Source organism: Elephantulus edwardii, unplaced genomic scaffold, assembly GCF_000299155.1.
Source record: "Elephantulus edwardii isolate Elephantulus edwardi_28Jun2011 unplaced genomic scaffold, EleEdw1.0 scaffold00077, whole genome shotgun sequence".
NCBI classification, from domain to species: Eukaryota; Metazoa; Chordata; class Mammalia; order Macroscelidea; family Macroscelididae; genus Elephantulus; species Elephantulus edwardii.
In genome coordinates this window covers 9,253,960-9,269,176 of record NW_006399827.1, presented here as the reverse complement: position 1 = coordinate 9,269,176, position 15,217 = coordinate 9,253,960, and the positions used below count along the sequence as shown (strand labels likewise).

Sequence of the window (15,217 nt, the reverse complement as noted above, 5' to 3'; positions counted from 1 at the left end):
CCCTTCCCTGCATCTTCCAGCCTTTTCCAGACAGCCTTTGGTGAACATCCAGCGTATGATCCTTTTCCAACGAGAATTAATGAGGGTGATTGACGACGATGATGGGTGTGTGGAGTTGGGGGAAGGGTGCACACAGCTCCACCCCCTCCTTAAATAACCTGGACCTGCATTCACTGAGCCCCCACCCCCAGAGTCACTGAGCTTCCATGGAGGAGGACTGGGGTGGGGGGGACAGAAGAGAAAGAAGACTGGGTTGCTTCTCTTCCTACCCTCATCTGCCCTGCCCCCAACCTCCCCAGTCCTAGAGGTCAGGTCTGGACGTGTGGGGGCTCAAAGAGAAAGGCTATGGGGTTTGTTTTTTTTAAGTTATTTTTATTTCTCACTGTGATGGGAAGGGGTTGAGGGTGCACCCTCTCATCTCCCTAATGCAGCATTTCCTCATTTTTGGAAACCCAGACTAGGTCTAGCAGGGTAAGGCCAGCCTAAGGCCAGCCGCGGCTCTCTTTTTCTCGGCTTTGCCTCTCAGATCAGGAGGACGTTGAAGACCTCACCGCTTAGGAAAGAAACCCGGTTCAGACCTCCAGAGGGTCTCGTTTAAGAGTCGGAAAGCGAAAGCAATATACTCCAGAAATCCAATGCAAGGATTTGAGAGCGGGAGCTACAGCGAGCAAGGAAGGCGGGGAGAGAAAGTCAAGAGAGAAAAAGAGGAGAGAGATTCGCTTGTGCCTACTACGCTTTGGGGGCTGAGGGAGTGCGTGTGTGGCTACTCGGTTGTGTGAGGGTGTGCTGTGTGCGTGGGTGCTGTGATTATGTATTAACTGCTGTTGTGTGTGTCTGTGCACACACGCGGTTGTTTGTGGCTTTGCCGGCTAGGCGCATGTTCCAAACCCATGTCCCACGTTCGCCCAGAGCTGGCTGCTGGGAAGGTCTGAGATCGGAGCGCCCTGCCTTCAGGCCATAGCGCCACTATTTCGTTGCAGCCGGGTTGGCCGCGAGGCCTGGCGCGCTGTGTGGAAGTCCTTGCGCGCATCTCCGCCACCACAGACTCCTCCTTCAGACCGGTGGGGTCCAGGCTGGGACACTAGGCTGAGAAACCCTGCTGTCCCGGAGCCGGTGCTCATGCAAACCTCAGCTGGGTCCTTCCAGCTCCCCGCACTTCGGCAAACTTTCAGCACAGCATCCCCCATCCCCGACCCCTTGGCTAAGCGCGGAGCCTCCAACACACCGATAAAACCAGACCATCTTTTGTTAACAGGCTTTCTGGGCGGCATCGTTCAATAGTTTTCTTTCTCTACCTCTCTTTTCGTTTTGTTTGGTTTGTTGTTGTTGTTGTTGTTGAGTTTTTAAAATGTTTGATGACTTTAAAACTGCGTGTATTTAAAACGTTCCAGGTAGGCGCAAAAAGAGGATTCATCTCCTGTACAGAGGCTGAAATGTGAAAGTCAAATATTGCAAATTTGGGGGAACAGTCGCTGAGGGGGAGCTGGGCATGGAGGTTGCGCTGACCCCAGGCCTCTCCCCTTCCCACCTTCACCCCTCACCCCAGTTTCTCCTGGATTCTTTGGGGAAAGAGACGGAACCCCAATTCTAAGAATTTTCTCCGTGAAGGGCGCCTGCGTGGAGGTGGGCGCCAGCCGAGCTCACCTCCATGCGCACAGTGACCTCAGTAACCAGCCTGCCACCCCGCTTGTGCCAGTGTTCATGAAAATAACAGAAAGAGACGAAATAATTAAAAATCTCAGAAAAAGTCAAATTGCAGTGGGACATGCAGCTCTTTCCTTGCGGTGGGGCTGCTCTTCCCAGGCGTGGAACACAGGGGCTCCAGCCCAGCGCACCCCGCTGAGCGCCTGGAGGCGACCATTGGCAACTGCCAAACTGAATTATCCACAGGGGTTCCCCAAACAGAGCCCTGCAAAGCCTCCAAGAAATTGAGACAAATACTCATTGATAATGGACAAACCAAACTAAAATTTCATTTGAGGACGGAGGGTGGGTTGTAGGAGGGACCAATAAGCACCCAGTGGCCGTAGAGGGTCAAGGACAAAGGTCATGTTGTTGCGTTGCACAAATCTATGCCCGCAATGCACCCCGTGTACACCTATTGCAGACCCCTGTGCCACAGTCGCCACAGTCGCCTCGGAGTGTGTCTGGGGTGCAGGAGGCTCCGGCTCCCGTAGCTCAACAACCGTGTAAGCTCACAGCATCTGGGTGCATGCAGTCTTGAGCGCCCACCACGTGTTTGGAGTGCCAGATATGAGTCTTTGAGAGAGTCCCCTGTTTCAGGGAGGGTGCATACTCTTGGAGTTACCTCAAACAAGGCATAGCTCTCGCCACTACCGCTGCTGCCTATTGGAATTATTTAGGGAAATGTTTCCTATTCCTGTGGAAGAGTGTTTGCGGGGCGACGTGCAGAGCCTGCGAACAAGGCCCCTCAGAGCCACCTTCCGAGACCACCTGACCCCCACCCCCGCAATGGGTCTCCCCACCCTTGGCCCTGTGACTGGCCCCCAGCGTGTCGCCTCAGTGCTAGGTTTATCTAGAGCAAGCCCACTTCGCCCAGAGCGCCAACAGAGTCAAGGACCTGCACGGGGAAGAGCTGGGGGCGGGGATGGGGCTGGGATTTCTAGATTTGTGAGGAGTCACAGACCAAGTGACCAGGACAGAATTAGTTCCATTTTTATGCCCACCTCACCCCTTCTTTACTTCCCAGTGTGGCTTTATTTTACTCTGAGATTTGCAATTAATCTTAAAGCAGAAAACAAAGGTTTGGCGGCGAGGGTCCATCTTTAGTGCTCCCTCGCTGTCCTGAGGAGAAATTGAGCTTCAGAGATGACAAGAAAAACGGTATCACAGACGTTTGCGAACTCCTGAACAAACGAACGTGATCAGCCCTTCCTAAACACCCACACCCTATCTCTTTACGCCTCTCCCAATTTACCCTGGAATTTGGGTGTTCCTGGGTGTGTGTGTTAAATCTGAGGAGACCCTACAGTGTCTCTCCCTGTACTTGCTCCAGTCTGTGCCCAGCACCCTTGGGAGGAGCTCAGAGGACGAAATGGATGGCAGAGGAAGATTTCTTTGTAAAATAGGAATGACAATAATACCTATCTCACTCAGGCTGTGTGTGTGTGTGTGTGTGTGTGTGTGTGTGTGTGTGTGTGTGTGTAAATGTCATTAAAGGCACCTGGTGACACACTGGTTAAAATGTAAAGACTTACAGCCTTAAAAACCCTGTGGAGTAGTTCTGCTCTGTCCTGCAGGGACAGCATGAGTTGGGATGGGATCAACAGCAGTGGATTTGGTTCAAGTCTTGAGAGGTAACAAGCCCTTCATAAAGTCTAAAGAGTGGCCTAGTGACAAGAAGCTGTGCTGCAATCCAGAAGGCAGATGGTTCAAGGCCACAAGCTGCTTTAATGGGACAAAGACACACAATCTCCTAAGCAAGTAACTACCTCTGAAACCTATGGAGGACCAGCTATGGGTCAGTTCCAACTCAATGATAACAACAACAAAGAGTGGCAGGGTGGTGCTATGTGGGGCTAAGAAACCCTATTAGGAGAGTCTTTGGCTATAGATCCTTGTGGAGGTTGCCCAAAACCAACTGCTGCAGAGCCACTACCAGGAAAACCCACCCCTGCCCCTTCTTGCCAGCTCTAGTGCAGAAATGTCTCCAGAACCAGCCCTGAGAGGACAGGTTCTTCCAAGCCAGCTCGAAAGTGGCTTCTTTGTGAAACTTCTGACAGTCAACATCACCCCCCTAAATTATTCTCTTTCTCTGATGCACCCTGCGACACATCCTTGGAACACATCAGTGCACTGTATGCCCTGTGGCTGCCTCCCTCAGAGGAGAACCCTCCTAGGTTCACAGTGATGTGGCTGAAATTGGGGAATCAAGGGGAAAGGGTGTTCCATGAAAAAAATAAACCAAGAAATTCCACTGCCGCATTGTTGATGCTGACTTTCAGCTGAGCAATGTCCACACTGTCAGATGAGAGGAGCATGGGTTCTCCAGCTGCCCAGAGAAAGGTGCGCCTCTCTGCCCAGCTCTTTTCCATCAGAGGTCTGAGACTCTGCACAGCCCTTTCCCATCAGAGGTCTGAGGCTCTGGAGTAGAGTCCAGGTGCTCCAGTTTCAAATGGACCTGCTCTTCCTGAAGATGAATACCCTCTGTGTAGGCTCAACCCCACACCTCTTCCTAGACACCTGTCTGGGGTCTGAACCACCCCTCCCAATCTCCACATCTGTTTTCTATCTTCTCATCTCTCCAAGAAGGCCTGGATCCCGTCACCCTCAGCGTGTGCTCATGCTCACTCTTCCAGGCGGATTCTCTGTCCCTCTTCCCCAATTCAAAACTGCCACCTTCACTCCCTCCTCGCTTGGAGGGATACATGTATTCATACATGAATCTGCATGTTCCCAGTTTGTGTACCCACGTGGGAGGTGCAGAGAGGTTGTGTGGACAGGTGGGTTTGGAAAAGTAACTGTCCCCTAAGGAGTTTAGATGTGTGAGCCAGCATCTCTCATAGGATAGTACTTGTGTGTATATAAGCTTGAGTTTTGTTTTTTAAGCTTGTACACCAGCTATTTGGCTTGTGTTCTCCTGGGTCTGCGTAAAGGACAATTACTGACACTTTTCTACAGGGCCACCCACTACTATTAGTCTTTGTGTACATAGATTACATTATCCATTGCCTGTTTGCTGGTTCATAAATGAACTTTTCTGCTCATCACAAGATGCTAATGTGAACATCATTGAGTTTCGATATATCCGAATGTACACTATGCAATTGAGATATCTCTAAATAGTTGTTATAAGTAGAATAGATGTTTGTATGCGAGATATTAGTGTTTTAAGACTCCAATCTTGAACATACTCTGAAAAACGTCGCTACAAAGACAGTCTTTGCTGTATTTCCTACGCCTTCCCTGCAGCCATCACACTGGCCTCGCTCCCCCGCCGCAGCCGGAGTCTTGTCCCTGTTCGGCCAAGGGTTCGGCCTCAGGTGGCGCCTGGTGCGGCACGGGCAAAAAGCGCAGACGGCAGAGCCCTCGTGCGGCCTCGGGGGCCAGGAGGAGCTGTGGTGTCGCAACCAACCCGGGGCCCCTGCCGGAAGCGGAAGCCGGGGCGGGGGACGGCGGGCGCAGCGGCGGCGGTCGCGGCGTGCCAGGCGGAGGGCGCCCTGCGGGGGCGTGTGCGCGGCGCGCGTGCGGGGCAGCCTGAGCGCCGGCGGCACCTCCCCCAGCCGGGCGTCTGTTTACCAACAAATGCCTGCGCTCGGCAGCCACGCATTCCGACGCGCTGAATAAGCCCGGGCTCCGCCGGGTTGCTCTCGACTCCTCTGCGGGCTGGTGGCGGCGGGACTAGTCGTGCAGAGAACGAGAGCTGGGGCGGCGGGCACAGCCTCTTCGCGCCCCGGAGCCGCCGCCGCTCTGCTCCGCTCGCCCAACTTCCCAGCCCCGCCGAACCCCTCGCGTGCCGCCTATTGGGACCCAGGTTCCCAGGCTGCGCTAAGCGCCTTTGCAGCCTCGCGCAATCCTCGGAGGAGTGTCCCGAGAGGGACAAGCCTGGGTGTGCCCTTCTCCCGCTCCTCTTTCCCAGTTCTGAAATTCCCCACCACCAGCGGCCCAAAAGGGGGGCGGGGGCGGGCCGCGCTCCAGGCTTCCGTGAGGTCACCCCGTGCGGGAACCAATCCCAAGCATCTAAGTAGGCGGGGCCCCCGTCGGATCTCTAGAACCGAACCCAAGAGAGAGCATGAGGCCCCCCTCAGGTTTAGGGGGGAGGGGAAAAGCCATGGGGGCATCCCCAGAAACCCTTTCCCAGGAGCGCGATGTCCCTTGGAGACAGCGTACAGGCACTTTGCTGGGGATCTTAAGTGTAGGGGCGAACGACTCGGGGGCTCGTTCGAGCCCAACGGCTCAGGCTCCGAAGAGTTGGCTGGGGGAGCGGACGACGTGCCTGGCCATGGCCTAAGCCCTTGGGCTCCAGCCCCGTCCGCAATGACCTCGTTGCCCTGCCCCCTCCTTGGTCGGGATGCCTCCAAAGCCATCTTCCCGGACCTCGCCCCCGCCCCGTCGGTAGTGGCTGCCTACCCGCTTGGCCTGTCCTCAGCAACCGCAGCCGCCCCCGATTTGTCCTACTCAGGGCCGTATGGCCATCTCCTATCCTACCCCTACACTGGCCCAGCGACCCCCGGAGACTCCTACCTGCCCTGCCAGCAAGCCGCAGCGCCCTCTCAGCCCCTCCGCGGCCCGGCTGGGCACTCGCAAGAGCAGGAGGCAGGTAAGTCTGGCCGCAGCGCCCCTTTTCACCGTTAGGGTTGGCTCCTGTGTACCCCTAAACTTCGCCCTCGCCCGGTCGGGCGCAGCTAGCGGGATTCAAGCCTTAATCAGATTCCTCGAGAGTGGGGGAGGGCAAAAGGATAGGGCGGGAGGCGCAGGGGGGAGGGGCGGGGGCGAGTCGATTCTAGGTCTCCTTTCAGACCGACCTGGTTTCGATTTGCAATTGTGTGGAGCCAGGCGGGAGGGCTCCCTGCGCCACCCCCCTGGAGCAGCAGGGTTGCGAGTACCTACGTGTAACGGAAAACTGAAACAATCCAGATGTGGGCGTGGGGGCCTAGACCCTTCCCCAGAATTGTCCCCTCCGTGCATACCCTCCCTTCGAGGCGGTGCCGTCTTCTCATCTCAGAATGCAAAGTTCAAGTTAAAACTCCGGAGAAGTGGAAGTCGGACCCCCTTGAAAGGCTTATTGGGGGGTCATTCTGTTCCCTACTGTCTCCCCTTTCTCTCTCCATGGAACTTGCCAAAGCAAAGCTGGAAGGAGGTCTGGCAGAACCTCAGAGTTGGGCCCTCCCATCCTTTGTTCTAAGAATGTAGCCACAGATAAGGGCAGCAGCAACCCCCTCTACCTTCATTGGAGACCTTGGGTACTTCAGTCTTCCAGCCGGTGGAGCATGCCAGCTCTGTCATCTCCACTATTCGCTTTGGAATAGATTAGGCCCCAGTTCCCATTATCTGGAAGGATTTTTTTTTTTGAGTTCCTGAGAGCCAGACTTTACTAGGAGACCTTGGTTTTACACATGCGCACTATGCACACACCCATCCACACGTTCTCAAGCTGAAACTCAGGTCCTCTGAACTCCTTGCCACCAGTGTTCACTGGCACAGTAGGTTCTAAGGACACATACCCACCAGGTGACTCCCCTGGGGTCAGCCTAGTATAAGTGCACTGTCCTTTCTCCTGTTGCCCCTACACATGGTGCTCCAACCTCTATCAGCGTGGACTCAAGCCATTCAAAACAATTAGGACATGTCACCTCCTTGATGTCCACATGGATGAAACAGCATCAACCTGTTCCCCAGGCTCTTGACCCTCAAACATTGACTTTCTTCAGGGCCTCCAAAATTAGCCATCTTCTGTGGCAGAAATGAAGCTGCCTCTCTCAGACTACCAGGTCAGTCCTTGGATGAGAGACACTTGGGAATTAGCATTTATAAATCAGTCCTTTGGCTGATCAGTCCTTTGTCTTGTTCCTTCCTGAGAACTGTTGGAAATAGGATTGATTTTTATACTATTATTTCCCGCAATCCTTTGTCTTCCCATTAGAAGGACAAGGGAGTGAAGAATTCATTTTATTGTGGACTTTCCCGGATCCAACGAAAAAAATTTTAAAAGCACACACACAAATGTCCTTGAAATAGATTATGACATTTTTCTGCTGCATCTGTTAGTTCTGACCTAACTCCAGAGTGAATGATGGAGATTTGAGCAGAGGATTTTAGGGAACTTCTTCCAGGTCCCCCCAAATTAACTGTCTTCTCTCAGGGCCCCCTAAAGTTAACCGTCCATTTACCCACACTCTGTCAGGGGGAAGTTTGGTTCCAAGTTTTGCAACACCTCACTGAGCCAGCAGAGTGTACTTTGGGAGAGGCCTTAGGACTCTATAGCAGGCACCTGAGCCCAGCCAGCTTGTGAGCTGTAACCTGTGTGGGAAAGGGCAGAGACTTGGGGAACAGACTGCTCGGGGCATGAAGAGTTCAACAACTGGATCTGTCTGCTGCTGGGTCCAGGTGTCATTGTCCCAGACTCTGGGTCCACATGGGCAGGGAGGCGCGGATGGCCAATCAACTTCCAACCCCAAGCTGCCAACAGTAGGGTCGAGCTGGAGAAGCTGGGCAGGCGCAGGCGGAACGGAAACCAAACGTTTTTCTGGGAATTGCCGGGGGTGGGGGGTGGGTCTCAGAGCCGCAGGCAGGGCCCCAAGCCACGGAGAGGGCTTTGAGAGAGGTGAGGGCAGTGGTGACCCGGGCTGGCCCAGAGCGGGGAACCTGATGGGTGGCGGCTGACCCAGGCTAAGGGAGAAGTGGACGGATGCAGCACAGGCTGGCCGCAGGTTGCAGAGTCCAGCGCACCTCGGTGAATAGACTGGAAGAAAGCGAGTGTTATCCGCATGCATCTCGGGTGCGTTTGACTGCATCATCCGCTTCATCCACGTGGGACGGCTTCTGGTGTCCCTGCGGCACAGGCTGGGCTGCCACTCATGCATTCCCGGGCTCAGTTTCCCTGGAAGCAGGGTTAGCAGGAGGTAACGGGATCTCTGGCAGCACCGTGCAGCCCAGGGCCCCCAATCCTGTCACTTTCCCTGCAACCCCTCCATGAGTGTGGCCACGCTGTGTGAGAGGCACTTCTGAGGCCTCAGAAAGACCTTCCTCCTGAGTCTACTGGCCATGAGAGAGATGAACACTTTTCCTACCAATCGTGCCTGGGGAGAGGGAGAGGGTCTGTCAGATAACGGAAGTCGGGGTGACGGTAAAGCCGGGAACCTTCCGCCCTGCGATGCTGAGTGTAGTCTTTCAGCATCCCTGGCTCCCATTGCCCTTTCTCCTCCACACTCTGCTTCCCTGAGCCCCGGGGCTGCCGTGCTGACTCTCCCTTGGGCCTCTGAGCATTGCTGTTGCGTTTCCTCCTCCTGCAATGTTCCTATCCACAGTTACCAGGCCTCAGCGCGGCCCTCAAATCTAGCCCTTCGGCCCCACCCCATCCCCTCCCACAAGCTGGTGCAATCGCTGGGGGAATCCTGACCTCCCGCTGTAGGGTACCGCCTGTACTTATTCTGGTGCTTTCCTCCACTGGGCTTAGAACCCTCAAGAGTAGGAGCCTCCTGAGGACAGGCACTGAGCCTTGAGTCATCTGGTGAGCAGTGAAGGTGGGATTCCTCTGAGAGTAGGGTGAGAAACATGGAGAAAAGCAGAGCGGGGCCAGGAGAGGAGCACTCTGCAACAGTGCATTTTTGCTAATCCCATATGGACATGCAAAGGAGATGCAAGTGACCCATGAATCTACTTCTCGCCCTCTCCAGTTCCTACACACATCTTCTCTTCTTGTGTTTTACCCCTACCCCCAGACTCAGAGAAGCCCCAGCTGTCCCCAGAGCCCTCGGAGGGGCACCTGCAGGCCCCGATCAAAAAACTGCGCAAGCCCAGGACCATCTACTCCAGTCTGCAGCTGCAGCACCTGAACCAGCGTTTCCAGCACACGCAGTACTTGGCCTTGCCGGAGAGGGCTCAGCTGGCTGCGCAGCTTGGCCTCACGCAGACCCAGGTGAGCCAGGTCTCCTCCTTCCAGCACGCTAACCTTGCTGGGTGTTCACAGGGCTCAGCCCAGAGCTGTGGTGGCTGAGGCATCTCCTGGCCTTGCTGTCAGGGTTTTCCAGCCAGGCATTCATAGCTGGCCTTCCGTTAATGGAGGGAAGGGGAGCGTGTGTTGTATTGATGAATGGGGATTAGACTGAAGTAGATGTAGATGTTGTTATGTATTGTCAAGTCAGAACTGACCCTCCAGCAGCTTTTCAAAGGCTATTGGCTTTGAAAATTCCCAAAGGAGAAGATTGCCCATCTTGGAGCAGCTGGTGAATTTGAACTTTGTGCCTTTGGGTTGGCAGCACAACTCCTAACTACTAAGCCATCTGAGCTTCCTCAGGTATACAGTGCTGTTAGGTGCCATCAAGTCGTGTAGGACTCAGCAGTCCTATGAACAGTGGATCACAACTCTGCCCTATCCTGTGTCATCTTCATCCATGACACACTCAAGCCCATTGCTGCAGGCACTGTGTCCGTCCATCTTGTCAAAGGTCTTCCTCTCTTTCCCTGACATGATGTTCTTCAAAGAATAGCCTCTCTTAGCAACATGCCAGAAGTGTGTGAGAAGCAGCTTTATCATCCTTGTCTCCAAGGAACATTCTGTCATAGCTGTCTGTTCTTTTAGGATATTTAGTACTCTAACACCACAGCTCAAAGGCATCAATAATTCTTTCATCCTTATTCATTGTCCAGCTCTCAGATGCATAGCAAGTGATTGAAAAGACCATGGCCTGAATCAGGCCCACCTTAGTCTTCATGTTGACATCATTGCTCTTCAGTAGTTTGGAGAATCCCTGACAGCAGATCTGCCCAGTATAAGATGTCTCCTAATCAGACTGCTAGTGCCCAGGATGTTGATAGTGGGCCCAAGTAAGATGAAATCGTTGACAACCTCAGTCTTTTCTCCGACTTTCCTGATGTTGCCTATTTGTCCAGTAGTGATGTTGATGTTGAGACGTAATCCATATTGAAGGCTGTCATCTTTGATCTTCTGCAGCAAGCTTTTCAAGTCCTCCTCACTTTCAGGAAGCTGGGTTGTGTCGTCTGCATAACACAGGTAGACAAGGGCTTGCTAAATAGGCAGATTGAATACTGGCCAGGTGATGGGAACTCAGAGGACTTAGGAGCTGTGGGAGACTAGAGCCATTGTCTCACTCACCAGGTCCCTTCTCAGGATGGCTCCCTAAGGCTGGGCTCCTGTCCCTGTGTCATCCATGTGCATTTCTCCTGACCTTCCGTTCTTTCCCCTTTTCTCTCTAAAGGTAAAGATCTGGTTTCAGAACAAGCGCTCCAAATACAAGAAACTCCTGAAGCAGAACTCTGGGGGACAGGAAGGCGGCTTTTCTGGGGGGCCCACCTCCCTGTCTCCGTGTTCCCCACCCATTCCATCCCTGTGGGATCTACCCAACGCAGGGCCCCTGTCCACCGGTGGCTATGGCAACAGCTTTGGAGCCTGGTATCAGCATCCCTCCCCAGATGTCCTGGCTACGCCTCAAATGATGTGAGTCTGGGAAGGGCGGGTCAGCTCCCAGCCCTCCTACAAAGCACAAGACCCGGCCCACCTGCACCCCTTCTGGGCTAGGAGGAAACCAGCTCCAGATGGACTTTCTGGGGAGGACAAGGAGCTAATGGAGAAAAAGGGATGGGGTGGAGTCCTGTCCTTCTTACCCTCTAACCCAAACCGCTAAATCAAAGACTTTGCCTAACCACTGCCCTCCACCACCGCCACGGACTTCCCTCCAACTGGATGAAGGCTCTGGAGAGTGTCACTGCCTGGAGCTTAGACTGTCTCCAGGACCTCCAGCCTTGCCACACTCTGAAAGGACTGCCACCCACCATAGCCTGTGCTCAAAACCAGCAAGAAGCTTTCAAAATTTGTTCCACTTTATATGCTTTGGGGGTGCTGGCTAAGGGTTAAGGAAGGTCAACCAACTCCTTTGTGAACAAAAGCTAAAGTGAGCATCCTGAATCTACAAAATTGATCAATATCAGGTCCCAGCCACCATTTTCCCCACTTGAGGATTATCCCATTACCCCCAAGTGATCCATCCTGTGAGGTAAAGAAGGCTGTAAGAAATGTAGCTTGTGTAAACTGATGGGTAATTCATGCTCCTGTCCTACAACAGCCTTCTTCCTCCTAGATCTTACCTATTTTGAGTAGATGATGAATCTGATTATCCATACAATTCAGCAGTATTTACTGGGATCCAGTTATCTCCTATTCCCCACCCCTAATACTGAACAAAGCACCCTGGGTGCACAGTGATTAAGTGCTGGGCTGCTAATCAGTGGTCTGAACACATCAGCCATTCTTGGGGGGGGGGGAATTTTGCATCCATGGGGTTTATAGGCTAGGAAACCCTCTGTGGCAGGTCTCCTCTTATCCTCCTCTATCTGGGGTCATAGAGAGTTGGTGTTGACTCAGCAGCACAGGGCGACAACACTTAAGAAACCCACAAGCGTAGATACTTGAGAACTCATTTTGTTGTTATGTGCCATTGAGTCAAAACCAACTTTGATCTGGCCCTCCACTGGAATTTCAGACACTGTAAATTGCACAGCCTCTGTGTGAGGAGAATGCCCATTAGGATAACATTTTGGAGGAAGTGAAGCCAAATAGGCCCTCTGGATTCCTGAAGGTAGAGAAACCAGTAGATAGTTGGAGTTCTGGTTAGGTGCTGTATAGTCAAATATGGTTCAGAGCAATCCTGTGGACAACGGATCAAAACCTCGCCCTGCACCGACCTCACAGTCTCAGCCATCATCAGGTTCATTGTTGCCATCACTGGTTCAATCCATTTTGTGGTGCTTGAGCTGCGCACAACTGTCTAGGGCCAAGGGGACAAGCTGCTCATATTTATAAAGGTTCCTAAGGGCCTGAGGGCTTTGGTTTGCTGCCTTCCAGGCAATCTGATAAGTATTCCCCCAACTCTCACAGTCTCCCCCCACCCTGAGCTTCCAAAGAGTAAAGTTTGTCCAGAAACTTGAATCCTGGCTGCGAGGTGTATTTGTTTCCTGCCTTGTCAGGCTGGATGCACATCTTCCCCTTCCCTTTCGCTCTTTGCCTTTGACTCTTCCAGAAGGAGCACCTAACTAGGAGTCAGGACAACTGGATTCCAGTTTTGCCTCTTAACTAGTATTACGGTTCCAAGCTGTTACAGTGTTCTCATAGCTTCCATAGTTATGTATGCTTCAGTATGAAACAAGAGAGTGGGAATCACCAACGTTTGAGTGGTCCCCACCAGCAGGTGGTCTCCTAGGCTAGTGTGGGTGGAGGTGAGGCCTCCCCAGACTCCTTGTGTCCCACATTCAGCACAGGGGGAAGGTCTAGGCTGACTACACGCCCACTGAGTCAGGTAAATCCTCTCCTGGGAGATGCTGCTTGATGGTAGAATGGGTAAATCCGACCATAGAAAGGCGGGTGTGGAGAGGTAATCCCCAAAAGGAAAGAGAATTTCCCTGCTCGGTTCCACAAACATACAGAATCTCTGCTGTGTTAGATCCTGGGGTGGCGGGATGACAGGAAGCCTCCTGAGCGCTCAAAGGCTACTGGGGAGCAGACTGGTCAATAGGCACAGAGGCTAGGAGCTCCTTGACTTCATTCAGCTTTGACAACATCAGGAGATAAGGGTGGGTGGCAGCTAAGGAGCAATTGGACCCAGCAATAGATTCGTGCCTGCTGCGCTCTGCCTCCCACATGCACAGAACCTGGGCTGAGGGAGCTGAGGGAGCCCAAGCCTGATTCCAAGTGGGACTTCCTTCTTACTTAGTTCCAGGCTCTGTAAACTCAGACCTACCCTTGTGTGCAGAGCCCTTTCAGAAGGAACTGGCTGATCATAGAGGAGCCCAGACTGTGGCCACCTGCAGAACAGAATGGGCAGATGTCATGGGCAGAGCCTATCTCCCAAAACAAGTCTGTTTTTGGCTTCCAATTCCAGTCATCTCTACTCCCTAAAACCCATTTGGAGGATTTCAGTGGCATGAAAATTGGCTTGAGGTGAGCCAAAGCCGAGACCCAGGGCCAGGGAGGACTGAGTGGTGGTCACCAGAAGGAAGAGGGGCTCCCCCTCATCCGAGCCAGCATTCCCCCACCCCGACCAGGGCTCTGGCTCCCACAGGCCCGGTCTGAGGCCATGGTCCCTCCTGTGGCAGGTTGCACACTCCTCTTTCCGCTGAGCGAAGATAAGATCGACCGCCCCAACTCGGAAAGCCTCCAAAGGCGAGATTCACTGGACAGCCCAACACGAGTTGTGTCGTTAAAACAGCCCCAGCCCGGGTTGTAAAGTTAAGTAGCAGAAGGAGTGTAATTACTCTTCCAGCCAGAGGCCAGTTGAGCTGACAGCATGCACCCCATCTACCCCTTCTGGGCTGGGGGAAACAGGTATCCTTTTTCCACTTGCAAATTGGTCTAGGTTCCGCAGTGAAGGTGTGACTGGAACTCCGGTGGAAGAGGTACCCCGTTTTCCTCCCTTAGACCATCCAGACTGTAGAAGGGGAACCCATTGCTGTCTTATAGTGAAAAGAATCCTCTGGAAAATTGGCTCAGATAGAGAAGAAACAAAAGAAAGGGGATCTCTCTTTGTTAGCTGTGTTTTGTGTATTAGCCACTTGTTAGCTGTGTGATTTGGGGGCCAAGTCACCTAACTTCTCTCTGAGCATTATCTCCTCCCAACCAGTCCTTGCTTGGAAGGGTGGAAAGGTGGAGGGATGGAGAAAGAGAGGGAGACCCTGGATGAGATGGATTGATTCAGTCAGTGACTGGGGTAATGAGGGTAGGTGTGTCGGAGACAGTAAAGTTGGCACAGGATAGAGCAGGTTTCAGGGCTCTTGTACATAGGGTGGCTATGAGTCACTTCGATTTGACAGCACATAATACCAACCACCTCCCCGCTACCCCTCACATACGCGGGAACACTCACAGGAACTGCTTCTCTATGTGATTGTGATGATAAAATGAGATAGTGCTTGTAACATGCTTGACACAGTGCCTGGAACATAGGAAGCACTTAATAAGTGGCATTTATGGGTGCTGTTATGATTGTCGGGGAGGGGAGGGGTCACAGTGAGGGTAAATTCATTCACTTCTTGCCTCTGGCAGACCTGCCTCTGTAGGGTGCGACTTGGATTTGGGATGGAGGTTGGAGAACTTGAACTCATTGCTAGCCAGCTCCATTTGCCAGCAGGACACAGACAAGGGTGCCAAAGGGCCAGCTGGCATCCACAATGGGCTGGGACTGGGAGATGGGAGCAGGGAGTTCAGGGAATATTCCGCCACCTCATTCAGAGACCACATTGTGAGGGTCCCAGCTAGACCAGCACTCCCCCTCCCCTTTCTCCTCTTCCCTTAACGCTATTTTAAGATGTGCCCCCATCTTCTCCCCCAGCAAAATGAGATTCAATTAATTCAATTAAAGCAATTTGGAAGTAGCTCCTGAAGGTTCTCAATGTGAGATAATTACGAGTAATTTGCTGCTGTGAAGAAGAAAAAGGGTGCATAGGGTCTAGGGGGCAGGAGGCAGCCCCCTCCTCACCAAATACACACAGATCTAGAGGGATTCCAAATTGCGAGCTTAACTGCCCT

At 53.0% G+C, this 15,217-nt stretch overlaps 1 protein-coding gene across 1 annotated transcript; it reads left to right on the top strand.

The window, feature by feature from the left end:
- The first annotated feature begins 5,997 nt into the window (after positions 1-5,997).
- DLX4 (distal-less homeobox 4) lies at positions 5,998-11,141 on the top strand. Its single transcript, XM_006889307.1, has 3 exons — positions 5,998-6,280; positions 9,402-9,598; positions 10,899-11,141. The coding sequence occupies exons 1-3, from the start codon at positions 5,998-6,000 to the stop codon at positions 11,139-11,141; spliced, it is 723 nt and encodes a 240-aa protein (XP_006889369.1).
- The last annotated feature ends 4,076 nt before the right edge of the window (positions 11,142-15,217 follow it).

Excerpts from the sequence above, each read along its gene's own strand:
- DLX4 (XM_006889307.1), top strand. The coding sequence starts at position 5,998 with ATGACCTCGTTGCCCTGCCCCCTCCTTGGTCGGGATGCCTCCAAAGCC. Across the intron at positions 6,281-9,401 it reads CTCGCAAGAGCAGGAGGCAG|ACTCAGAGAAGCCCCAGCTG; the intron begins GTAAGTCTGGCC and ends CCCTACCCCCAG. Across the intron at positions 9,599-10,898 it reads TTGGCCTCACGCAGACCCAG|GTAAAGATCTGGTTTCAGAA; the intron begins GTGAGCCAGGTC and ends TTCTCTCTAAAG.